Source organism: Ambystoma mexicanum, chromosome 5p (assembly GCF_040938575.1).
Source record: "Ambystoma mexicanum isolate Mex_15411 chromosome 5p, UKY_AmexF1_1, whole genome shotgun sequence".
NCBI lineage: Eukaryota > Metazoa > Chordata > Amphibia > Caudata > Ambystomatidae > Ambystoma > Ambystoma mexicanum.
The window spans coordinates 69,813,984-69,841,775 of record NC_090930.1 but is presented as its reverse complement, the minus strand read 5'-3'; the positions used below and the strand labels follow the sequence as shown (position 1 = coordinate 69,841,775).

The 27,792-nt window shown below is 55.7% G+C and overlaps 1 protein-coding gene across 1 annotated transcript in view; it reads left to right on the top strand.

The window, feature by feature from the left end:
* Positions 1-27,792, top strand: part of ARR3 (arrestin 3) — a 309,162-nt gene that overhangs the window by 173,379 nt on the left and 107,991 nt on the right. Inside the window, exons 5-6 of the mRNA XM_069612469.1 lie at positions 9,076-9,120; positions 27,150-27,340. Of these exons, the coding sequence (XP_069468570.1) occupies positions 9,076-9,120; positions 27,150-27,340 (236 nt within the window). The remainder of the gene's footprint in view (positions 1-9,075; positions 9,121-27,149; positions 27,341-27,792) is intronic.

The following is a 27,792-nucleotide window of genomic DNA, read 5'->3' as shown; positions in this document are numbered from 1 at the left end:
CCGGGGGTGAAACCATAGAGAGGGAGCAGACTGAAGAAGCTGGAGGCGAAACCGTAGAGTTGGGGAAGACTGAAGAAGCTGGAGGCGAAACCATAGAGAGGGAGCAGACTGAAGAAGCTGGAGGCGAAACCATAGAGAGGGGGCAGACTGAAGAAGCTGGAGGCGAAACCATAGCGAGGGGGCAGACTGAAAAAGCCGGAGGCGAAACCATAGAGTTGGGGAAGACTGAAGAAGCTGGAGGCGAAACCATAGAGAGGGGGCAGACTGAAGAAGCTGGAGGCGAAACCATAGAGTTGGGGAAGACTGAAGAAGCTGGGTGTGAAACCATAGAGAGGGGCTGACTGAAGAAGCTGGGGGTGGAACCGTAGAGAGGGAGCAGACTGAAGAAGCTGGGGGTGAAACCATAGAGAGGGGCTGACTGAAGAAGCTGGAGGCAAAACCATAGAGTTGGGGAAGACTGAAGAAGCTGGGTGTGAAACCAAAGAGAGGGGCTGACTGAAGAAGCTGGAGGTGAAACCATAGAGAGGGGCTCACTGAAGAAGCTGGAGGCGAAACCATAGAGAGTGGATGGCTGAAGAAGCTGGATGTGAAACCATAGAGAGTGGCTGACTGCAGACACTGCAGGTGAAACCATAGAAAGTGGGTGGATCAAGAACCTGGAGGTGAAACCATAGAGAGGGGCTGACTGAAGAAGCTGGCTGTGAAATCATAGAGGGGGCCCACAGAAGAAGCTGGAGGTGACACCATAGAGAGGAGCTGACTGAAGAAGCTGGAGGTGAAACCATAGAGAGGGGCTGACTGAAGAAGCTGGAGGTGAAACCACAGACAGGGAGCATACTGAATAAGCTGGATGTGAAACCATAGAGAGGGGCGACCCAAGAAGCTGCAGGCAAAACCATTGAAAGGGGGTGGTCTCAGAAAGCTGAAGATGAAACCATAGAGAGGAGCTGACTGAAGAAGCTGGAGGAGAAAGCTTAGAGTGGAGCTGGCTGAAGAAGCTGGGGGAGAAAGCTTATAGAGGAGCTGGCTGAAGAAGCTGAATGTGAAACCATAGAGAGGAGCTGACTGAAGAAGCTTGATGTGAAACCATAGAGAGGGGCTGACTGAAGAAGCTGGATATGAAACCATACAGAGGAGCTGACTGAAGAAGCTGAATGTGAAACCATAGAGAGGGGCAGACTGAAGAAGCTGGAGTGAAACCATAGAGAGGAGCTGACTGAAGAAGCTGGATGGGAAACCATAGAGTTGGGGCAGACTGAGGAAGCTGGATGTGAAACCATAGAGAGGGGCTGACTGAAGAAGCTGAATGTGAAACCATAGAGAGGGGCTGACTGAAGAATATGGATGTGAAACAATAGAGAGGAGCTGACTGAAGAAGCTGGAGGTGAAACCATAGAGAGGGGGCAGACTGAGGAAGCTGGATGTGAAACCATAGAGAGGGACTGACTGAAGAAGGTGGATGTGAAACCATAGACAGGGGATGACTGAAGAAGCTGTAGGTGAAATCATAGAGAGGGGGGTAGACTCAAGAAGCTGGAGATGAAACCATAGAGAGGGACTGACTGAAAAGCTGGAGGTGAAAACATAGAGAGGGGCAATACTGAAGAAGTTGGATGCGAAACCATAGAGAGGGACTGACTGAAGAAGCTGGATGTGAAACCATAGAAAGGGACTGACTGAAGAAGGTGGATGTGAAACCATAGACAGGGGATGACTGAAGAAGCTGGAGGTGAAATCATAGAGAGGGGGTAGACTCAAGAAGGCGGAGGTGAAATCATAGAGAGGAGCTGACTGAAGAAGCTGGAGGTGAAACTATAGAGAGGAGCTGACTGAAGAAGCTGGATATGAAACCACAGAGAGTGGATGACTGAAGAAGCTGCAGGCGAAAACATAGAGAGGCAGTGGACTCAAGAAGTTGGAGGTGAAACCATAGCGACGAGATGAATGAAGAAGCTGCAGGAAAAAACCATAGACGGGGCAGACTGAAGAAGCTGGAGGCGAAACCATAGAGTTGGGGCAGATGGAAGAAGCTGGAGGTGAAACCGTAGAGAGGAGCTGACTGAAGAAGCTGGAGGTGAAACCATAGAGAGGGACTGACTGAAGAAGCTGGATGCGAAACCATAGAGAGGGACTGACTGAAGAAGGTGGATGTGAAACCATAGAGAGGGACTGACTGAAGAAAGTGGATGTGAAACCATAGAGAGGGGATGACTGAAGAAGCTGGAGGTGAAATCATAGAGAGGAGCTGACTAAAGAAGCTGAAGACGAAACCATAAAGAGGGAGTGGACTCAAGAAGCTGGAGGTGAAACCATAGCGAGGAGCTGACTGAAGAAGCTGCAGGAAAAAACCATAGGCGGGGCAGAGTGAAGAAGATGGAGGTGAAACCATAGAGTTGGGGCTGATGGAAGAAGCTGGAGGTGAAACCGTAGAGAGGAGCTGACTGAAGAAGCTGGAGGTGAAACCATAGAGAGGGACTGACTGAAGAAGGTGGATGTGAAACCATAGACAGGGGATGACTGAAGAAGCTGAAGGTGATATCATAGAGAGGGGGTAGACTCAAGAAGCTGGAGGTGAAACCATAGAGAGGAGCTGACTGAAGAAGCTGGAGGTGAAACTGTAGAGAGGAGCTGACTGAAGAAGCTGGATGTGAAACCACAGAGAGTGGATGACTGAAGAAGCTGCAGGTGAAACCATAGAGAGGGAGTGGACTCGAAAAGCTGGAGGAGAAACCATAGCGAGGAGCTGACTGAAGAAGCTGCAGGAAAAAACCATAGACGGGGCAGACTGAAGAAGCTGGAGGCGAAACCATAGAGTTGGGGCAGATGGAAGAAGCTGGAGGTGAAACCGTAGAGAGGGGGCAGACTGAAGATGCTGGAGGCAAAACCATAAAGAGGAGCTGACTGAAGAAGCTGCAGGCGAAACCGAACTTAGGACCTGGCTGAAGAAGCTGAATGTGAAATCATAGAGAGTAGCTGACTGAAAAAGCTAGAGGTGACACCATAGAGAGGAGCTTACTGAAGAAGCTGGAGGTGAAACCATAGAGAGGAGGTGGATTCAAGAAGCTGGAGGTGCAACCATAGAGAGGAACTGACTGAAGAAGCTGGACGTGAAACCATAGATGAGGGAGACTGAAGAAGCTGGAGGTTAAACCATAGAGAGGAGCTGACTGAAGAAGCATGGTGTGAAACAATAGAGAGGGGCTGACTGAAGAAGCTGGAGGTGAAACCATAGAGAGGGGGCAGACTGAAGATGCTGGAGGTGAAACCATAGCGAGGAGCTGACTGAAGAAGCTTGGTGTGGAACAATAGAGAGGGGCTGACTGAAGAAGCTGGAGGTGAAACCATAGAGAGGGGGCAGACTGAAGATGCTGGAGGTGAAACCATAGCGAGGAGCTGACTGAAGAAGCTTGGTGTGGAACAATAGAGAGGGGCTGACTGAAAAAAGCTGGAGGTGAAACCATAGAGAGGGGCAGACTGAAGATGCTGGAGGTGAAACCATAGCGAGGAGCTGACTGAGGAGGCTTGGTGTGAAACAATAGAGAGGGGCTGACTGAAGAAGCTGGAGGTGAAACCATAGAGAGGGGGCTCACTGAAGAAGCTGGAGGTGAAAACATAGAGAGGGGATGACTGAAGAAGCTGGAGGTGAAACCATAGACGGGGCAGACTGAAGAAGCTGGAGGTGAAACCATGGAGAGGAGCTGACTGAAGAAGCTTGGTGTGGAACAATAGAGAGGGGCTGACTGAAGAAGCTGGAGGTGAAACCATAGAGAGGGGGCAGAATGAAGATGCTGGAGGTGAAACCATAGCGAGGAGCTGACTGAGGAAGCTTGGTGTGAAACAATAGAGAGGGGCTGACTGAAGAAGCTGGAGGTGAAACCATAGAGAGGGGGCTCACTGAAGAAGCTGGAGGTGAAAACATAGAGAGGGGATGACTGAAGAAGCTGGAGGTGAAACCATAGACGTGGCAGACTGAAGAAGCTGGAGGTGAAACCATGGAGAGGAGCTGACTGAAGAAGCTTGGTGTGGAACAATAGAGAGGGGCTGACTGAAGAAGCTGGAGGTGAAAGCATAGAGAGGGGGCAGACTGAAGATGCTGGAGGTGAAACCATAGCGAGGAGCTGACTAAAGAAGCTTGGTGTGAAACAATAGAGAGGGGCTGACTGAAGAAGCTGGAGGTGAAACCATAGAGAGGGGGCAGACTGAAGATGCTGGAGGTGAAACCATAGCGAGAAGCTGACTGAAGAAGCTTGGTGTGGAACAATAGAGAGGGGCTGACTGAAGAAGCTGGAGGTGAAACCATAGAGAGGGGGCAGACGGAAGAAGCTGGAGGTGAAACCATAGAGAGGGGGCTGACTGAAGAAGCTGGAGGTGAAACCATAGAGAGGGGGCTGACTGAAGAAGCTGCAGGTGAAACCATAGGCGGGGCAGACTGAAAAAGCTGGAGGTGAAACCATAGAGTTGGGGCAGATGGAAGAAGCTGGAGGTGAAACTATAGAGAGGAGCTGACTGAAGAAGCTGGAGATGAAACCATAGAGAGGGGGTGGACTCAAAAAGCTGGAGGTGAAACTATAGAGAGGAGCAGACTGAAGAAGCTGGAGGTGAAACCATAGACGGGGCAGACTGAAGATGCTGAAGGTGAAACCATAGAGTTGGGGCAGATGGAAGAAGCTGGAGGTGAAACCATAGCGAGGAGCTGACTAAAGAAGCTTGGTGTGAAACAATAGAGAGGGGCTGACTGAAGAAGCTGGAGGTGAAACCATAGAGAGGGGGCAGACTGAAGATGCTGGAGGTGAAACCATAGCGAGGAGCTGACTGAGGAGGCTTGGTGTGAAACAATAGAGAGGGGCTGACTGAAGAAGCTGGAGGTGAAACCATAGAGAGGGGGCTCACTGAAGAAGCTGGAGGTGAAAACATAGAGAGGGGATGACTGAAGAAGCTGGAGGTGAAACCATAGACGGGGCAGACTGAAGAAGCTGGAGGTGAAACCATGGAGAGGAGCTGACTGAAGAAGCTTGGTGTGGAACAATAGAGAGGGGCTGACTGAAGAAGCTGGAGGTGAAACCATAGAGAGGGGGCAGAATGAAGATGCTGGAGGTGAAACCATAGCGAGGAGCTGACTGAGGAAGCTTGGTGTGAAACAATAGAGAGGGGCTGACTGAAGAAGCTGGAGGTGAAACCATAGAGAGGGGGCTCACTGAAGAAGCTGGAGGTGAAAACATAGAGAGGGGATGACTGAAGAAGCTGGAGGTGAAACCATAGACGTGGCAGACTGAAGAAGCTGGAGGTGAAACCATGGAGAGGAGCTGACTGAAGAAGCTTGGTGTGGAACAATAGAGAGGGGCTGACTGAAGAAGCTGGAGGTGAAACCATAGAGAGGGGGCAGACTGAAGATGCTGGAGGTGAAACCATAGCGAGGAGCTGACTAAAGAAGCTTGGTGTGAAACAATAGAGAGGGGCTGACTGAAGAAGCTGGAGGTGAAACCATAGAGAGGGGGCAGACTGAAGATGCTGGAGGTGAAACCATAGCGAGAAGCTGACTGAAGAAGCTTGGTGTGGAACAATAGAGAGGGGCTGACTGAAGAAGCTGGAGGTGAAACCATAGAGAGGGGGCAGACGGAAGAAGCTGGAGGGGAAACCATAGTGAGGGGGCTGACTGAAGAAGCTGGAGGTGAAACCATAGAGAGGGGGCTGACTGAAGAAGCTGCAGGTGAAACCATAGGCGGGGCAGACTGAAAAAGCTGGAGGTGAAACCATAGAGTTGGGGCAGATGGAAGAAGCTGGAGGTAAAACTATAGAGAGGAGCTGACTGAAGAAGCTGGAGATGAAACCATAGAGAGGGGGTGGACTCAAAAAGCTGGAGGTGAAACTATAGAGAGGAGCAGACTGAAGAAGCTGGAGGTGAAACCATAGACGGGGCAGACTGAAGAAGCTGAAGGTGAAACCATAGAGTTGGGGCAGATGGAAGAAGCTGGAGGTGAAACCATAGAGAGGAGCTGACTGAAGAAGCTCGGTGTGAAACAATAGAGAGGGGCTGACTGAAGATGCTGGTGGCAAAATGTCAAGCTCTGAAACACTTGTGTATGAGCGCGATACAAATAAAATATCATATCATATCAGAACCATAGAGTTGTGGCAAACTAAAGAAGCTGGATGTGAAACCATGGAGAGTGGATGACTGAAGATGCTGGATGTGAAACAATAGAGAAGGGCTGACTGAAGAAGCTGGAGGTGAAACCATAGACGTGGCAGACTGAAGAAGCTGGAGGTGAAACCATGGAGAGGAGCTGACTGAAGAAGCTTGGTGTGGAACAATAGAGAGGGGCTGACTGAAGAAGCTGGAGGTGAAACCATAGAGAGGGGGCAGACTGAAGATGCTGGAGGTGAAACCATAGCGAGGAGCTGACTAAAGAAGCTTGGTGTGAAACAATAGAGAGGGGCTGACTGAAGAAGCTGGAGGTGAAACCATAGAGAGGGGGCAGACTGAAGATGCTGGAGGTGAAACCATAGCGAGAAGCTGACTGAAGAAGCTTGGTGTGGAACAATAGAGAGGGGCTGACTGAAGAAGCTGGAGGTGAAACCATAGAGAGGGGGCAGACGGAAGAAGCTGGAGGTGAAACCATAGAGAGGGGGCTGACTGAAGAAGCTGGAGGTGAAACCATAGAGAGGGGGCTGACTGAAGAAGCTGCAGGTGAAACCATAGGCGGGGCAGACTGAAAAAGCTGGAGGTGAAACCATAGAGTTGGGGCAGATGGAAGAAGCTGGAGGTAAAACTATAGAGAGGAGCTGACTGAAGAAGCTGGAGATGAAATCATAGAGAGGGGGTGGACTCAAAAAGCTGGAGGTGAAACTATAGAGAGGAGCAGACTGAAGAAGCTGGAGGTGAAACCATAGACGGGGCAGACTGAAGAAGCTGAAGGTGAAACCATAGAGTTGGGGCAGATGGAAGAAGCTGGAGGTGAAACCATAGAGAGGAGCTGACTGAAGAAGCTCGGTGTGAAACAATAGAGAGGGGCTGACTGAAGATGCTGGTGGCAAAATGTCAAGCTCTGAAACACTTGTGTATGAGCGCGATACAAATAAAATATCATATCATATCAGAACCATAGAGTTGTGGCAAACTAAAGAAGCTGGATGTGAAACCATGGAGAGTGGATGACTGAAGATGCTGGATGTGAAACAATAGAGAAGGGCTGACTGAAGAAGCTGGAGGTGAAACCACAGACAGGGGCAGACTGAATAAGCTGGAGGTGAAACCAAAGATAGGTGCTGATTTAAGAAGCTGGAGGTAAAACCATAGAGAGGAAGGTGACTGAAGAAGCTGGAAGTGAAACCATAAAGAGGGGGCAGACTAAAGAAGCTGGAGGTGAATCCATAGATAGGAGGCAGACTGAAGAAGCTGGAGGTGAAACCATAGATAGGAGGCAGACTGAAGAAGCTGGAGGTGAAACCATAGCTATGAGGCAGAATGAAGAAGCTGGAGGTGAAACCATAGATATGGGGCAGACTGAAGAAGCTGGTAGTGAAACCATACTGAGGAGCTGACCAAAGAATCTGGAGGTGAATCCATAGATAGGAGGAAGACTGAAGAAGCTGGAGGTGAAAACATAGACGAGGCAGACTGAAGAAGCTGGAGGCAAAACCATAGATTTGGGGCAGATGGAAGAAGCTGGGGGTGAAACCATAGAGAGGAGCTTACTGAAGAAGCTGGAGGAGAAACCATAGCGAGGAGGTGGACTCAAGAAGCTGGAGGTGAAACCATGGAGAGAAACTGACTGAAGAAGCTGGAGGTGAAACCATAGACGGGGCTGACTGAAGAAGCTGGAGGTGAAACCATAGAGAGGAGCTGACTGAAGAAGCTTAGTGTGAAACAATAGAGAGGGGCTGACTGAAGAAGCTGGAGGTGAAACCATAGAGAGGGGGCTGACTAAAGAAGCTGGTGGTGAAACCATACTGAGGAGCTGACTGCAGAATCTTGAGGTGAATTCATAGATAGGAGGCAGACTGAAGAAGCTGGAGGTGAAACCATAGATGAGGCAGACTGAAGAAGCTGGAGGCGAAACCATAGATTTGGGGCAGATGGAAGAAGCTGGGGGTGAAACCATAGAGAGGAGCTTACTGAAGAAGCTGGAGGTGAAACCATAGAGAGGAGGTGGACTCAAGAAGCTGGAGGTGAAACCATAGAGAGGAACTGACTGAAGAAGCTGGAGGTGAAACCATAGACGGGGCAGACTGAAGAAGCTGGAGGTGAAACCATAGAGAGGAGCTGACTGAAGAAGCTTGGTGTTAAACAATAGAGAGGGGCTGACTGAAGAAGCTGGAGGTGAAACCATAGAGAGGGGGCTGACTAAAGAAGCTGCAGGTGATACCATAGACGCGGAAGACTGAAAAAGCTGGAGGCGAAACCATAGAGTTGGGGAAGATGGAAGAAGCTGAAAGTGAAACCATAGAGAGGAACTGACTGAAGAAGCTGGAGGTGAAACCATAGACGGGGCAGACTGAAGAAGCTGGAGGTGAAACCATAGAGAGGAGCTGACTGAAGAAGCTTGGTGTTAAACCATAGAGAGGGGCTGACTGAAGAAGCTGGAGGTGAAACCATAGAGAGGGGGCTGACTGAAGAAGCTGCAGGTGATACCATAGACGGGGAAGACTGAAAAAGCTGGAGGCGAAACCATAGAGTTGGGGAAGATGGAAGAAGCTGAAAGTGAAACCATAGAAAGGAGCTGACTGATGAAGCTGGAGGTGAAACCATAGAGAGAGGCGGACTGAAGAAGTGGAGCTAAAACCATAGTTAGGAGCTTATATGTGATACCATAGAGAGTAATAGGACAAAAGGAGCTTAAAAAAAGCCAATCATAGAAAGTAGTTTGAAAAAAGGGGAGGACTCAGTAATCTTATCAAAAATATGGAAAAGCAGGAGAGGAGGAAAACATAGAAAGAGGGCAGGGATAGAGTAGGCATGAAATTGAAACTATAACCCTGTTGAGTGTCTAGAGCTATAGATCTGTGTGCACCCAAAGGGTATGCGTGAAATGGTCATTCAAGCACCCATGTGTCCCCTCTTCTGTTCCTTTGCAGATGGCGTCGTCCTGATTGACCCAGAATACCTGAAGGACAGGAAAGGTACGTTCCAAAATATTACAAGCTTCGTATGTGAATAGCATTGCTATAGTTTGCGGGGTGGGGGTGGGGGCCGATATAGGTAGCTCCATTCAAAGAATAAACCGTGACCACAGCGGACAAGTGGTTTTCATAATAATATCATCAACAGCACTTAGATATAGTACTACCACCAAATTACGCACAATCTGAATATTTCTGCGTTCTTTGCGAAGTGCTGGGAAAAAAGCTCACAGCAAAGAGATTTGCAGGCCGATTCATGGAATAATTAGCGCGGCGCAAGTGGCCAAAAACGTGCGATTCGCAGTGGAATAGCGAAAATCGCAGTGGAATAGCGAAAATCGCAGTGCAATTGCGAAAATCGCACGAAAAGCAGCGCACGTCGATTCATGGAAGGCCGTGCGCGAGAAAACCAGCGGATGCGCGATAAAAAAGTGCGCGGCGCACGTTGGCGCACAGGCCATCTAACAGCGTGCGCCAGGTCACAGCGAAAATCGCACAGGCCACAGCGAAATTCGCACATAGCGCGGCGCACGCAACAAAAGTAGGCGGAACACGGGCGTAACACTCGGAATGGGGAACAACTTGCCAAAACGTGGGCGTCACGGGGGAAGTACAGGGCACAAGTGCGCGGAACGCCCACACGCTCGCCTAAAACTCGTATTCATGGAATAGAATAGGGCAAAAAAGCGCACGCTCAAACCAGCGCACAGGCACAAACACGACCGCCACAAGAAAGCAGGCGGTAGCGTCCCTGCGGCTGTAAGAAATGTGCGCCAAAAGGTGCGCCAACAAATAGCACCTATATACTGCCATGATGAATGTCCCATACTGTGGCCCTCCAGGAAAAATGACGTGCAAAGGGGTACCCACAAACACGGACACCCGCTGACAAAAAATTACGTGTGCGTGTATACCGGGGTGCGCGGGAAGTCTAACACGCGATTTCAGCAGGGTACGTGCATCACAGGGGTTCGCGTGAAGTTCCTCACGCGATCGGGCCTGGGGGAGCGTGCTACGTGTATTTCAGGGGTTCGCGTGAAGTTTCACACGTGATCGGGCCTGGGGGAGCGGGCTACGTGTATTACAGGGGTTCGCGTGAAGTTCCTCACGCGATCGGGCCTGGGGGAGCGGGCTACGTGTATTCCAGGGGTGCGCGTGAAGTTCCACGCGCGAATAGCCTGGGCGCGTGTATTTCAGGGGTGCGCGTGAAGTTCCACACGCGAATAGCCTGGGGGCGTGTATTTCAGGGGTGCGCGGGAAGTTCCACACGCGAATAGCCTGGGCGCGTGTATTTCAGGGGTGCGCGGGAAGTTCCACACGCGAATAGCCTGGGCGCGTGTATTTCAGGGGTGCGCGGGAAGTTCCACACGCGAATAGCCTGGGCGCGTGTATTTCAGGGGTGCGCGGGAAGTACCACACGCGAATAGCCTGGGCGCGCGTGTATTTCAGGGGTGCGCGGGAAGTTCCACACGCGAATAGCCTGGGCGCGTGTATTTCAGGGGTGCGCGGGAAGTTCCACACGCGAATAGCCTGGGCGCGTATATTTCAGGGGTGCGCGGGAAGTTCCACACGCGAATAGCCTGGGCGCGTGTATTTCAGGGGTGCGCAGGAAGTTCCACATGTGATTTGACAGTGTGGGTCCTCCCGGGTGTACCCTGTACACCCTCCACGGCCCCTGCAGGCAGCCCACACCACAGGGGACTACCCTGCATCCCTGGTCATGTCCCGCAGGCAGCCCACCCACCATGGGCATGCCCCCCAGCAAAGGCACATGTCTCCTTGAACTAATGAACACCAACTCATGTCCCCTTGCACCCCCACCCCCCAGCACTGTGGGGCACCTGCCAGCAGGCCCCCACCCATGTCCAACTCATGTCCCCCAGCACCCCCACCCCCCAGCCACCAGGGTCACCCTCCACCAGGCCCCCACTCATGTCTCCCACCACCCCCAAACCCCAGCAGTGCAGGGGCAGCCTCCACCAGGCCCCCACTCATGTCTCCCACCACCCCCACCCCCCAGCCACCAGGGGCACCCTCCACCAGGCCCCCACTCATGTCTCCCACCACCCCCACCCCCCAGCCACCAGGGTCACCCTCCACCAGGCCCCCACTCATGTCTCCCACCACCCCCACCCCCCAGCCACCAGGGTCACCCTCCACCAGGCCCCCACTCATGTCTCCCACCACCCCCAAACCCCAGCAGTGCAGGGTCACCCTCCACCAGGCCCCCACTCATGTCTCCCACCACCCCCACCCCCCAGCCACCAGGGGCACCCTCCACCAGGCCCCCACTCATGTCTCCCACCACCCCCACCCCCCAGCACTGTGGGGTCACCCTCCACCAGGCCCCCACTCATGTCTCCCACCACCCCCACCCCCCAGCCACCAGGGGCACCCTCCACCAGGCCCCCACTCATGTCTCCCACCACCCCCACCCCCCAGCCACCAGGGGCACCCTCCACCAGGCCCCCACTCATGTCTCCCACCACCCCCACCCCCCAGCACTGTGGGGTCACCCTCCACCAGGCCCCCACTCATGTCTCCCACCACCCCCACCCCCCAGCCACCAGGGGCACCCTCCACCAGGCCCCCACTCATGTCTCCCACCACCCCCACCCCCCAGCACTGTGGGGCACCTGCCAGCAGGCCCCCACCCATGTCCAACTCATGTCCCCCACCACCCCCACCCCCCAGCCACCAGGGTCACCCTCCACCAGGCCCCCACTCATGTCTCCCACCACCCCCAAACCCCAGCAGTGCAGGGGCAGCCTCCACCAGGCCCCCACTCATGTCTCCCACCACCCCCACCCCCCAGCCACCAGGGGCACCCTCCACCAGGCCCCCACTCATGTCTCCCACCACCCCCAAACCCCAGCAGTGCAGGGGCAGCCTCCACCAGGCCCCCACTCATGTCACCCACCACCCCCACACCCCAGCAGTGCAGGGGCAGCCTCCACCAGGCCCCCACTCATGTCACCCACCACCCCCACACCCCAGCAGTGCAGGGGCAGCCTCCACCAGGCCCCCACTCATGTCTCCCACCACCCCCACCCCCCAGGGGCACACTCCACCAGGCCCCCACTCATGTCTCCCACCACCCCCACCCCCCAGCCACCAGGGTCACCCTCCACCAGGCCCCCACTCATGTCTCCCACCACCCCCAAACCCCAGCAGTGCAGGGTCACCCTCCACCAGGCCCCCACTCATGTCTCCCACCACCCCCACCCCCCAGCACTGTGGGGTCACCCTCCACCAGGCCCCCACTCATGTCTCCCACCACCCCCACCCCCCAGCCACCAGGGGCACCCTCCACCAGGCCCCCACTCATGTCTCCCACCACCCCCACCCCCCAGCCACCAGGGGCACCCTCCACCAGGCCCCCACTCATGTCTCCCACCACCCCCACCCCCCAGCACTGTGGGGTCACCCTCCACCAGGCCCCCACTCATGTCTCCCACCACCCCCACCCCCCAGCCACCAGGGGCACCCTCCACCAGGCCCCCACTCATGTCTCCCACCACCCCCACCCCCCAGCACTGTGGGGCACCTGCCAGCAGGCCCCCACCCATGTCCAACTCATGTCCCCCACCACCCCCACCCCCCAGCCACCAGGGTCACCCTCCACCAGGCCCCCACTCATGTCTCCCACCACCCCCAAACCCCAGCAGTGCAGGGGCAGCCTCCACCAGGCCCCCACTCATGTCTCCCACCACCCCCACCCCCCAGCCACCAGGGGCACCCTCCACCAGGCCCCCACTCATGTCTCCCACCACCCCCAAACCCCAGCAGTGCAGAGGCAGCCTCCACCAGGCCCCCACTCATGTCACCCACCACCCCCACACCCCAGCAGTGCAGGGGCAGCCTCCACCAGGCCCCCACTCATGTCACCCACCACCCCCACACCCCAGCAGTGCAGGGTCACCCTCCACCAGGCCCCCACTCATGTCTCCCACCACCCCCACCCCCCAGGGGCACCCTCCACCAGGCCCCCACTCATGTCTCCCACCACCCCCACCCCCCAGCCACCAGGGTCACCCTCCACCAGGCCCCCACTCATGTCTCCCACCACCCCCACCCCCCAGCCACCAGGGGCACCCTCCACCAGGCCCCCACTCATGTCTCCCACCACCCCCACCCCCCAGCCACCAGGGTCACCCTCCACCAGGCCCCCCTCATGTCTCCCACCACCCCCACCCCCCAGCCACCAGGGTCACCCTCCACCAGGCCCCCACTCATGTCTCCCACCACCCCCACCCCCCAGCCACCAGGGTCACCCTCCACCAGGCCCCCACTCATGTCTCCCACCACCCCCACCCCCCAGCCACCAGGGGCACCCTCCACCAGGCCCCCACTCATGTCTCCCACCACCCCCACCCCCCAGCACTGTGGGGTCACCCTCCACCAGGCCCCCACTCATGTCTCCCACCACCCCCACCCCCCAGCCACCAGGGGCACCCTCCACCAGGCCCCCACTCATGTCTCCCACCACCCCCAAACCCCAGCAGTGCAGGGGCAGCCTCCACCAGGCCCCCACTCATGTCACCCACCACCCCCACACCCCAGCAGTGCAGGGGCAGCCTCCACCAGGCCCCCACTCATGTCACCCACCACCCCCACACCCCAGCAGTGCAGGGTCACCCTCCACCAGGCCCCCACTCATGTCTCCCACCACCCCCACCCCCCAGGGGCACCCTCCACCAGGCCCCCACTCATGTCTCCCACCACCCCCACCCCCCAGCACTGTGGGGTCACCCTCCACCAGGCCCCCACTCATGTCTCCCACCACCCCCACCCCCCAGCCACCAGGGGCACCCTCCACCAGGCCCCCACTCATGTCTCCCACCACCCCCACCCCCCAGCACTGTGGGGTCACCCTCCACCAGGCCCCCACTCATGTCTCCCACCACCCCCACCCCCCAGCCACCAGGGGCACCCTCCACCAGGCCCCCACTCATGTCTCCCACCACCCCCACCCCCCAGCCACCAGGGGCACCCTCCACCAGGCCCCCACTCATGTCTCCCACCACCCCCACCCCCCAGCACTGTGGGGTCACCCTCCACCAGGCCCCCACTCATGTCTCCCACCACCCCCACCCCCCAGCCACCAGGGGCACCCTCCACCAGGCCCCCACTCATGTCTCCCACCACCCCCACCCCCCAGCCACCAGGGTCACCCTCCACCAGGCCCCCACTCATGTCTCCCACCACCCCCAAACCCCAGCAGTGCAGGGTCACCCTCCACCAGGCCCCCACTCATGTCTCCCACCACCCCCACCCCCCAGCCACCAGGGGCACCCTCCACCAGGCCCCCACTCATGTCTCCCACCACCCCCACCCCCCAGCACTGTGGGGTCACCCTCCACCAGGCCCCCACTCATGTCTCCCACCACCCCCACCCCCCAGCCACCAGGGGCACCCTCCACCAGGCCCCCACTCATGTCTCCCACCACCCCCACCCCCCAGCACTGTGGGGTCACCCTCCACCAGGCCCCCACTCATGTCTCCCACCACCCCCACCCCCCAGCCACCAGGGGCACCCTCCACCAGGCCCCCACTCATGTCTCCCACCACCCCCACCCCCCAGCACTGTGGGGCACCTGCCAGCAGGCCCCCACCCATGTCCAATCCATGCCCCCCTGCACCTGGGTCCCAACATTCCCCAATCATGTCCGTAATGCCCATCCTCCCCTGCCAAAAGGCCCAACCAACTATCACACCCACCCACATATCAAAGGCAATTACATGTTACACCCCCAATTTAAATAATGCAATTGAACACATGTCTGTCACACACAATGGCTGCAAGTGAATGACAAAACACCCAACATGACATGCCTGAAAGCAATGAGATGATACGACACATTGAAGAATAAAAAAAATAATGTATTGAACAGCAAGTATAATGGAAATGAAATAAGAAAAAATACAAAGCAAATCAAACAAAACAAGATGAATGTCCAAGAAAATAATCTGAAAAATAAAAATAAGCCAACGAAGAACCATGAAGAAGATCATCCTGGGTCCATGAGCCCAACCAAATTAAACCTAACTATGACTACTAACTAAAAACTGAACTATATACAAAAAAGTGGTGCATTGTCCAATCGCTACCAAAAAAAATCAAAAAAACAAAGGAAACCTAAACCTAACTATACAACTATATACAAAGGCAGCGGGCTATTCGGACGGCTCACTGGTTGTTGTCATGGGCCAGGGCATCATCGAACTCCTGGTCAATGGCTTGGAGGCGGACATGTTCCCTGGCCCCGAGGTCCCGCAGGGTTAACGCAGTGTCAAGCTCAAACTCCCTGCGAAGACCCTCGAGGCACTCAGCCCGCCTCAGCGCCCTCCGCATGGAGTCCTCCGCCCTGACCATCGTGAGCCGTTCCTCCTCTGCCCGCTGCCGCTCCGCACCTATCCGCTGGCACAACCGCTCCCACACGGAAGCCACTCCCATTCCAGGGTTCTCCTGCCCTCTGGCCGATGCCTGCACCCCTGATGTTGATGGCCCCGAGCCATGATGCCTCCCACGTTGAGCCTGCTGCTGCCTCCGACGCAACTGCCTGTGCCAGCACGACGGCATCACGGCTGATGGAAACCACCGACGCCGTCGTGCACGTGCCCTGCCCGATGATGCCGTCACATCCTCCATCTGCTGGGGTCCAGTTGCTCTGGTGTCCACCCCTGCTGGATCACTGACTCCCGACTGTGGCAGGGATGGGATCCCCACCGAGCTGGCTGCATTGGTCGGGGCAGGTCCACAGGGGGCCCTGGTGGCATCTGGGCTGGAAGACGGCAAGGAGAACGACTGGTGGATAGCCTGCACAGAGGAGGAGAGGGCCGCCACATTGGCCAACACATGCAGGAAACCCCCGAACATGGCCGATCCCAATTGGGCCACGTCGGCACGGTGCACTTCGTGATGCCGTGCGTGCTCCTCCCGGGAAGCACGCACGGCATCACGAATCACAGCCGTGCGCATCGCGACCCCAATCAGGACCTTCTCCGCACGGCCAGGGGTTCCCACGTCCGCAGGTGGAGGGGAGTCAGGTGACATGGACATCCCCTCTACCTGCGGACAGGCCTGGGACGGGGCATCCCTGCTGGTGCATGGTGGTGCACTCACAGGGTCAGGGACAGCGACATGCACAGGCCCCTCCACGGTGACCTGTGCTGCCTCCTGCCCCTGGCCCTGGACTGCACCACTTGCACCAGCAGGGATGCCCCCACCAGGCCCCATGTGTGCCCCAGTGGCGGCCTCCTCCTCCTCTGTGCAAACCACCAACCTGGATGGCTCCTCACCGTCTCCCACCGTAGCAGGCCCCTGTGGGGGCTCACCCACCCCTTCCGCTGCAGCCGTGGGGGCATCCCCGCCGCCTTGCTCCACAGCGCCGTCTCCGCCCTCCTCTTCACTAGCCGCTGCGTAGAGGGAGACAAAGAACACAAGCATCAGGGCACTGTACAATGGTCCCCTAGACAGGAAGCAATAGCAGATGAGCACCACTGTCAAAGTACACTTCCATCATGTCCCTCCACAACACATGGGTCAGTCCAGGCAATACACACACAGTAACAGGCATGGTGCATGCCATGGACATTTCCATGCATGTCCAATGGACTCTTGGAACATTCAATGATATGTAACTCACATGCATCATGGCTCATGCCTATCACATGCACACACTTCACCTCAGTCACATCCATCTGGCCCCAAACACACCAAACACAGCGGATACAAGGGTCATTTGGCTGCTTTACTGAATCTGTGCATTGTCACACATATGTGTCATGCATCCATGGCATGCACAAGTCACAGACACGCAGGTCAGGCACACAGACATGGCTACCATATATGTACCTGGCATCAGCACCCATCCCTCACCCCCACCCATGTCCAGGTACAGAGACTGGCATGCTCTCATGTTCAAAATTTGCATAGGGCTCCCCATGCGGCATTTCAACACATGCAACAACCATGTGGGTCACACATCACTGCTCGCACATGCATTACCATGATGTCCCTGCACACATACATGCATACATGGCCTATGGCACACATACAGGCAAGTATCATAGAACCAGCACACCGCAACATGCCCTGTCTCACACAGTAATGCATGGACACTTACCGCTCAACTCCAGACGGGCCTCCCTCTCAAGGATCTGGGCGTGGAGCGCTGGGCGTACGCGTTCCAGGACCCTCATCTGGATGGAACTCATGCGGCCCCGGCCCCCCTCCACGAGGCGCCGGGCCTTCACAAGGGTCCTGGACCTCAAGTCCTCCCAGCGCTTCTTGATCTTCAGGACGTCGCGGGTTGCCACCCCCTCCGCGTTGATGGCAACCACACAGTCGGCCCAGATCCTCTGCCGTCCTTCCTTGCTGGCGCGGGACGATCCAAAGAGGGCATCATACTGCCCCAGGACATGCTCCACCAGGACACCAACTTCGGTGACAGTGAAGCTGGTGCCCCTCTGCCCCTCTGGCCTGGGGTTGCCACTGGTGCCAGATGTGGAAGTGCCCGACATGGCAACCCCAGAGGCAGGTGTGGGTGGGCAACTGGGTCCTGGGGCTGGGCTGTGGAGCGATGTAATCCCAGTCGGGAGTCTTCAGTTCCAGCAGGGGTGGACACAGCAACTGGACCCCTGCAGATGGCTGATGTGCAGGCACCAAATGGCAGGGCACGGTGGCAGCAGGCAGGCAGGCAGGCAGGCAGCAGCAGATGGCACGTGGGAGGCTGCTCGGGGCACGGGGGGCAGTAACTCGGCCTTCTGGGCAGGAGCGTGGTCTTTCCGTGTGTTTTCGCATAGCCAGCTTGATACGGAGTGATTTGGCACGTGAAAATCCTGCACGTCAGCGTGAAATCCGAGGAAAGGCCCTTAGCGCGTAAGCGCGTCAGCACGCATACGCGATTCTATTGGACCAGAGTCCCTCAGCGCGTAAGCGCGTCTGTGACGTGACCCGCACGGGTGTTCCCCACTCAGCACGTGATGACGGGGCACACGTGGAGATACTGCACGTCAGAGTGTCATCGCGTGTAATTGGACAAAAGTGCGCGTACACGCGATTGGCCTATGTACGTGTATTCAATGGGTGCGCGGGCACTTACACACGCAAGTACGTCAGCGAACCTGTATCCCGTGGTGCGTGTGAATTTCCACACGCTATTGGACTGGGAACTGGATTCCAGGGGTGCGCGGGTCACACGCTGTATCCCGTGGTGCGTGTGAATTTCCACACGCTATTGGACTGGGAACTGGATTCCAGGGGTGCGCGGGTCACACGCTCGCCTAGAACACGCGCAAAGCATAAATTTGCGCACTATAACAATAACAAGCTCAGACGCCAGGATGAACATACCGTTCCTAGCAGCAGTGGCAGTGGACTACCAAAGGAGGAGGAGGATAGTCAGGGCCAGAATATTCACACACAGAACCAGCCTTTTCGGGATGCCTGATGACCAGGTGTATGGGAGGTACAGGTTTCCACCACACATCATACTGGACCTGGTGAGTGAGTGGGAGGATGACCTCACATCACCCACCCTGTGCTCCCAAGCACTCAGCCCCCTGGAGAAGGTCCTCAATGTACTGCACTTCTTAGCCACTGGATCATTTCAGCGAACAAGTGCCATAGTGGGTGGGGTGTCACAGGCCACCCAGTCACGCTGCCTACACCAGGTCTTGAACATCATCACTGCACGGCCATCAGTCCGCAGGCACATATACCTGCCCAGAACACCTGCAGAAAGGCATGCTGCCGCCCTGGATTTTTACGCTGTGGCACGATTCCCCAAAGTGCTAGGTGCCATCGACTGCACCCATGTGGCTCTACGTCCCCCCAGGGCATCTGAGCACATCTATAGGAACCGCAAGCACTGGCATTCCATCAACGTGCAGGTAGCATGTAATGCCAAGGGAATCATCACCTCAGTATATGCCAACTATCCCGGCTCCACCCACGACAGCTTCATTTACCGAATGTCCACCCTAAGCCGGGACCTAGAAGCTGGGCGGCATGGCGATACATGGCTGCTTGGTGAGTATGTATGCCACTGCACATGCATGCATGTTGGATACTGAGCAAGGTCACAACCTCACCAATGATACCAATCCCCACCTCCACAGGGGACAGTGCCTACCCTCTCAGCCCCCACATGATGACGCCAATTCGGAACCCCACCACGCCACCCCAGGTAAGATATAACACAGCCCACATTACAACCAGGGGCATAGTGGAGCGCACATTCGGAGTGCTAAAGTCACGCTTTCGCTCCCTTGACCGTTCTGACGGGCAGCTGTTATACGCTCCCCCAGTAGTGTGCAGGATCATAGTGGCAGCATGTGTCCTGCACAACGTTGCAACACGCCGGGGCCTGGCCGTGGACATGGTGGTGGCCCCACATCCCCAACCACATGCACAGCCGCTGCGCATGGGAGGGGAAAGGGCACGGGGGGAGGCAGCCCGTACACAGCTAGTGGCTAATTACTTCACATAGAAATCACACCCCTGTGGAGTGCACACTGCCCTGGCACATTCCATCTGACAATCAATGATGACTCAACCTGACACTGATCATGAATGTCTGGAGAATGAACCGGGAATACCATGTCAGCCTGAGATTGTTCACCTGGAAGTGTCACAATGTGTGCATCCCTACCCACACAGACACCACCAATGCAGTTTTGTGAAGTTACACATTGAAGCAGCTAAAATGAATACCCACTTGCAAAATGCAACAAGAGGACAGTGCCATGTCAGCCAACCCAACCCCAGCACTGCCACACGACACACCGTGCCATGTCATGCTAATTGCAGGGAAACAAAGTAATCCCCACAACATGACATCACTCTCACTATGTACAGTGGCACTATTAGAAACCTGCAACACCTGATATGCTCACAGCAATGCCGGACCAACAACATACTTGAGCACGTAGTACCATTAACATGACATCACAAATGTTACATATTAGTAGTCTCACCACCTGGAAATGCCTGCACTCCCACCACTACCAACTGTGCAGTGTTGGCGCCATGTAGAGTTGTAGGTGCACTGCTGCCAACATGGTCCCCATCTCCAGACTAGAGGTCCTTGTGTGGACTTGAGGAAGGGACCTGCAAATTGGGAGGTAGACACAGAAGAAGAGTTACACATCAATGCAACATGCAGTGTACAACACAACAGCAATATGCACTATGAATGTATACACAGTATTGACTACAGACTGGCCACACAGCTCATGGGAGTCCAACGTCACTGTGTAATTCACTGTCACTTGGGCACACCCTTTGCAAGCCCATGGTAACGGGAAGCAGGAGGGGTGTGTGTGACTCAAACCCAAGCATCTGAACCAAATACATTACAAGCCTGCATGTGCCCAGCCACAATGCAGCGTATGCCCACAGGAACCACGGAAGCCAACAGATCGGAGCCAACAGATCGGAGCCAACACATCGAAGCCAACACATCGGAGCCAACACATCGAAGCCAACAGATCGGAGCCAACAGATCGGAGCAAACAGATCGGAGCCAACAGATCGGAGCCAACAGATCGAAGCCAACAGATCGAAGCCAACAGATCGTCCCAAAAAAATTGGGAATAAAAGAAATCAAAATAAAAATAAAAATAAGAAACAATCAAAAATGGCCATTGATGGGCCCGGGGGGGTTGGGGAGGCCACCCAGGAGGTCCGAGGACAGGATGCACACCAGAACCCACCTGCGTGGATCCTGGGAAGATAAAACACCTCCATGGGCTCATGGCCCACACGGCTACCCTATTGTGGGAGTATCACTGCTGTCGCTATTATCACCCTGTGCAGCTGCATCCGGAGGTGGTTGCACTATGGGAGGCAGCCCACGCAAGGCCCTAGTCTGCTCCTCCATGGCTGCAAGCATGCGGGTGTGGTAGGTCTGGTTCTGGAGGATGAGTGTGCGGAGGTCCCCATGCAACAACTCACGGGATGCCCGGACCTCCGCCCTCGTTGCCTGCATCTCAGCTGAGAGCGTACGGGTGAGACGCTCCAGCTGCTGTTCTGTCCTTTGGTGTGTTGAAGCCTCAAGCTCAACAAGAGTCGTCCTGAGGTGTAGGAGCTCCTGCCTCAGGGCTTCCCTGTGGCCCTGGGACTCAATGGAGATGGCCTCCTGCAGAGTCGCCAGTGCCGCCCGCCTGTCCCTGTTGGACCCCAACATGTCCTCCCTGTGTGACTGGCAGATGGAGTCGGTTGCCTGCTCTAGTCGCTCCATCAGCCTTTCTGGGGGGACAATGGAAGTGGCCACCCTATCCATGGCCTGAGCCATCATCTCGGATGATGCAGCCTGTTGGGTAGCCATACCGTAAATGGATTGCTCCCATGCGGTATTGCCGGGTGGCGTACGGCCACCACGTCGGCGGGCACCACACCTGTCTGGGGCAAGGCGAACTGCGCCTTGCTGTGCCGGCACTGCCTGAGGCTGCAGGACTGCATTCCCCCTCTGATCTGCTGGCCCAGGAACAGGATCAGATGTCGCGGAGTGTGACCCTGCATCCGTAACCACCGAAGGCGTAGCTGCCAACACTGACATCCCCATGGAGGGTACTGACCCTGGTGCAGGTGGGTGAGACAGAACAGAATCCCTCCCTGGAACACTCACCTGCGACGGCACGTAGGTCTCATCCGAATCAACACCTGAGTACAGCTCGGGGGAGGTGCAGCCAGAGACACCCCTTGAGAGCACGACCTGCAGCACTTGTGGGTTTTCCCCCACCACCACACCACGTCCCTCACTGGTGGTTGGTCGGCCCTGGGACACCTCCTGGGTCTGCACCATCTCCACAACCCCAGCAGTATCAGGTGCGTCTTCCCCTGCAAAGACATGAAAAGAAAGAAATGGAAACAGGCATTAGCACCATGGCACACATTGAGGGCTGAGAAGCAAGAGAACCAGTACTTGATTGACACATGTCCCACATGACTAAAACCCTCCCATGCATGCACCCTCACTGCGTATGTAGTGCAGGCAAATGGCACACACTGATGACACCAAGATGGAAGATGAACAAATTTTCTGCATGCTGCCTGGCAGTGGCATCACACATTGGCCTGTGATTGGCAGGTGAGACACACATGCCATCACACAGATGGCATGTACCATTGCTATTGAGTGAAGATGGAGAGGAGGGCAGCACCTATTCATTCAGTCCAGTTCCCGCATGTAATAGCTTTTCTAATTCTAACAGGTCAGATTTTTCACCTGGAGCTGCCAGTCTGAAATGGTCAAATTGCACAGGGACATGTGTGTACAAATGATATCCAGGTAACAAAGTCACTCCACTTTACCATACCCATGTCAGACATGTGACTAGTGGACAGCGACATGCCTAGTGAAAGTGGTGGAATGCAAACAAACAGACTGAATGAACAGTGAAAAATAAGCAAATATGTTGTGTCAAGGTGACACTTCAAGGGCAACTGGCGTGCAGTTGTGCTAGATGTCTACTGTTGGCAGAAGGGATACTGCTATGGCCAAATGCAGCTGCGCAGGAAGGATTGCATGAAGCACATGGCTGACCCATACGACTCAGGCGCACACACTCTCACCTGGCACCCGAACAGAAGCCCTCACACACACACCATGCACATGGATGACACACACATGCATGTGCACTCACCGGACAATGCCTCGTAATCAGCCAGATCTCCCACGCCTTGGATCTGTTCCTCCGTGACGTAGGTCCCAGCGACTGACTCATGTGGAGTGAGTTCCATGTCTACTACTGGAGACCCACCTCCAGTCACTAGAGTTGCGGCATGACTTGAGGCCAGCTTACTCTTTGCCCTGCGCTTTAGGTCATTCCAGCGCTTATAGCAATCATTGGCTGTGCGCCTCACGATTCCAAGGGCACTTACGATGTCCGCAACGGTCTGCCAGTGTGCCTGGCGTTGTGCAGGTGTGGTCTTGGATCCTGCAACAATGACCATCTCGTTGTCATGTCCGGACACATACTCGACAAGTGCATTCAGTTCGTCATCCGTGAAGCTGGGCTTCCTGGACGGGCCGGACTGTGTAGCCGTGTCTGGGGCATCAGCCTGTGCGGGACGAGCACTCTTCCTCTTCCGCTTGGAAGGTGGTGGTGATCCTGAGTGTCCTGCGCCGCTCTGGACACTAGGGGCAGGAGCCCTGGTGGACTCTGTATCAGGAGTGTGGGATTGCACACTCAGCATGGGAGTTGGTGCAGGCATTGGCTCTAGTGTGATGGTGTCAGGGGGAATGTCAGCAGCATGGACTAGGACCGACACTGTCCTGGCTGGGTGTGTGAGGGCTGGGGTGGATGGAGCCGCAGCTGCCCCTGCAGCCTCTCCGCCCTGCCTCCTTGGTGCAGCAGATTACCTTGCTGCCCCAGATCCACGTGGCATGATGGCATCAACGTGCACCAGCGCACGTGTCGTAGCCCTGCTGACCTGGAAGTCAGCCATGGAGTCAGCCTGGTCTGGTGCCACAATGGGCTGGTCCAACAAGGGCTGAGCATGGATGGTGTCAGCCACTTCAGCCTCAACGGGAGGGGGGTGGGGGGGGAGGGGGGGATGATGGGTGCCCTTGACTGGTCCTCCACACATGGGGGGACAGGCTCACCCTGCAAGTTACGACCACGTCCCCTACCGGATCCACCACGGCCACCACTTGTGGCTCTTCCACCTTTGCCACCCTTACGGTATCCTCGCCTCCCAGCCATGGCACTGATGTTAATGTGCGTATGGGAGTGGATGTAGACTATTGTCCTGGGCAATTGGGGGTCAAAGGGGTTGGGTACCAGATGGTAATTGTACCCTAGTGCTCTAGCAAGGCTGAATGTAACCCCTAGGGAAAGATGACGGGTCACGCAACGCACAGGAGGCCCAAAAAAGGGAGATGACGTGCACGCAACCCCTCCTAGACCACGTGTGCAGAAAGAAAAACCTGCACTACGCTGTGGCACCCAGAAACACAAGAATGAACGTATGCGTGTCACACGCAGCCTAGAATGACCTCTGAAGGGGTAGGCTACACACGGGGCAAGCACAGATGTTAGATACGTGCGTGACTCACCGTCTGCCTGGTAAACGAGCGTGTAAAAGGAGCACGTTTGGTTGGCAACACCCCCGCCAAAAGAAGATTTGTACGCTGTCTGAGGAGACAGGACAACAGTAGAAGGGAACACTGTTTGAGGGAACAGGCCCAGGTAAACCAGTAAAAGAGAAAAAAGGGAAAAAGCTGTCAGAGGTAACAGGGAATACGAACTAGAAACGCCGTGAAGTAAATCGCGTGTGAAACGACAAGAAGTACAGAATTCACCCACTCGCTCTCCACGAAAAGCACGTACAAGGAAAACGTGTTCTACACGTACCTTTTATACAGGCCCACACGTCCAGCGTCACTTACGCGGCGTGTACGCGCTAGGGCCATTTCCACCTATTACATGCTTTGTCACTTCTGCGTGTAGGGCTATTTCCACCAATTACACGCTTTGTCACTTCTGCGTGTAGGGCCATTTCCACCAATCACACGCGATTACACTCTGACGTGCAGTCTTTCCACGTGTGCTCTGTCATCACGTGCTGTGTGGGAAACACCTGTGCGGGTCACGTCACAGAAGCGCTTACGCGCTGAGGGCCTTTCCTCAGTTTTCACGCTGACGTGCAGGATTTTCACGTGCAAAATCACTCCGTACCAAGCTGGCCACGCGTACGCACACGGAATACCACGCTCCTGCCCGGAAGGCCGAACTACTGCCCCCCAGAGCCCGAGCACGCTCCCACCTGCTGCTGCCTGACTGCCTGCTGCCCCTGCACTGCTGGGGGGTGGGGGTGATAGGGGACATGAGTGGGGGCCTGGTGGAGGGTGCCCCTGGTGGCTGGGGTGTGGGGGTGGTGGGAGACATGAGTGGGGGCCTGGTGGAGGCTGCCCCTGGTGGCTGGGGGGTGGGGGTGGTGGTAGACATGGGTGGGTGCCTGGTGGAGGCTGCCCCTGGTGGCTGGGGGGTGGGGGTGCAGGGGGACATGAGCAGGTGTGCAGGGTAGTCCCCTGTTTTGTGGGCTGCCTGCAGGGGAGCGTGGAGGGTGTACAGGGAACACCTGTGAGGACCCACCCAGCCTAATCGCGTGTGTAACTTCCCACGCACCCCTGTAATACACGTACCCAGCCAAATCGCGTGTGAGAATTCCCGCGCATACCTGAAATACACGTACCCTGCTGAAGTCGCGTGTAAAACTTCCCGCGCACCCCTGAAATGCATGCGCCCAGACTATTCGCGTGTGGAACTTCCCGCGCACCCCTGAAATACACGCGCCCTGGCTATTCGCGAGTGGGACTTCCCGCGCACCCCTGAAATACACGTAGCACGCTGGGAGACATGAGTGGGGGCCTGGTGGAGGGTGCCCCTGCACTGCTGGGGGGTGGGAAGGGTGGTAGACATGGGTGGGGGCCTGGTGGAGGCTTCCCCTGGTGGCTGGGGGGTGGGGGTGCAGGGGGACATGGGTGGGCGCCTGGTGGAGGCTTCCCCTGGTGGCTGGGGGGTGGGGGTGGGGTGGTAGACATGAGTGGGGGCCTGGTGGAGGCTGCCCCTGGTGGCTGGGGGGTGGGGGTGATAGGGGACATGAGTGGGGGCCTGGTGGAGGGTGCCCCTGCACTGCTGGGGGGTGGGGGTGGGGTGGTAGACATGAGTGGGGGCCTGGTGGAGGCTGCCCCTGGTGGCTGGGGGGTGGGGGTGATAGGGGACATGAGTGGGGGCCTGGTGGAGGGTGCCCCTGCACTGCTGGGGGGTGGGGGTGGGGTGGTAGACATGAGCAGGTGTGCAGGGTAGTCCCCTGTTTTGTGGGCTGCCTGCAGGGGCCGTGGAGGGTGTACAGGGAACACCTGTGAGGACCCACCCAGCCTAATCGCGTGTGTAACTTCCCACGCACCCCTGTAATACACGTACCCAGCCAAATCGCGTGTGATAATTCCCGCGCACCCCTGTAATACACGTACCTGGCCAAATCGCGTGTGATAATTCCAGCGCACCCCTGTAATACACGTACCCAGCCAAATCGCGTGTAAAACTTCCTGTGTACCCCTGTAATACACCTACCCAGCCAAATCGCGTGTGATCATTCCCGCGTACCCCTGTAATACACGTGCCCTGGCTAATCGCGTGTTAAACTTCCCGCGTACCCCTGTAATACACGTACCATGGCTAATCGCGTGTAAAACTTCACGCGTACCCCTCTAATACACGTACCCTGGCCAATCGCGTGTTAAACTTCCCGCGTACCCCTGTAATACACGTACCCTGGCTAATCGCGTGTCAAACTTCCCGCGTACCCCTGATATGTACGTTACCCGCTTTGCGTTCCTTGTTTGGCAGCCCTGTGAACTGGTCCAGGGTTAGCGCAGCCCTTTGCGATGATTTAGCGATTTTGATGGCTTTTCCTTGCGCGAGGGCGTTCTTGGGGGCGTTACTGGCGCTGCTGCAGGGTCGCTGCGATACTCTGCGCCACGGCTGGTTTGGGAGCCTAAAATCCATGAATACGCTGTGCGCGGAAATCGGTTTTAGCGCACGTGCCTGGCGCAGACAATCGCACGCGGACACTCTGCGCCAGCCGCTTGCGACACTTTTCTGCGAAATTCTATGAATTACCCTGAAAGTTGGGAGGCTTAAGTCATGAAGAGTTTTGTGAAGAGGGAGAGAGAGCAAGAGGGATAAGTCTTTGAACATGCAGGAGAAACCGAGAAACATAATGTGTGGGAGAGCAGAGCGGGAGGTCCAAGAGTGGGAGCGTCGAGAAGAACGGGCAATGTGCCAGAGGAATCGGGCTCTTTGGGCGAATGTATGGCAATATTAGAAGCATAGCAGAAACTAGAGGTACCTGGAACTGGGGAAAGTACAGGATACGACAAACCTCTGGATCAAGAGAAACAGTCATAATAAAATACTAATCCTGGCGTTTGATACAGTGACCTTCTCAGAAGGCAAGCCTTTCTTCTCATCCTGTATCTTTCCTTTGACCCGTCTTCCCCACCTATCCCCAGTTTTTGTCACTCTGACCTGTGCCTTCCGCTATGGCCGCGATGACTTGGACCTCATTGGGATGAGCTTCCGGAAGGATCTTTATTCCTTGGCTACCCAGGTGTACCCCCCAGAGACCAAGGAACCCCTCACTCCACTGCAAGAGAAGCTGATGAAGAAGTTGGGAGCCCATGCCTACCCTTTCTGCTTCAAGGTACTGCCAAAGGGGAAACATTTACTCTGGGATATCTTCTCCAACAGGAGTTTCGGGGAGGGGGAGTTGTCGGGAGTGAGGGGGGGAAGAGATGTGGTAGAGCCATAGCAGGAACGTGATATGCTTGTAAAGAAAGTTTTAAAAAAACACATGACTAAAATAACAGCCCATTTTATAGATATGGTTTGAAAGGTACACAAATCACTTAATGAAACAACCCAACTATAGTAATAGTAACGTGTTAAGCATAAGGAGTATGTTTGTAGCTTCATTTCCCCCATCCGGAATCACACGCCTACAATTACCATCATGCAAAGTAATGTGATAGTATCCTAAGGAAATATCTTGGTTTTAACTCGGTAGTGTTAAGACAAGTCTTAAAGAAATAGTGAAAGAAAAAGCGTATGATTACATGCTTGTAGTGAATGTACCACACAACATGCAGTCTTATG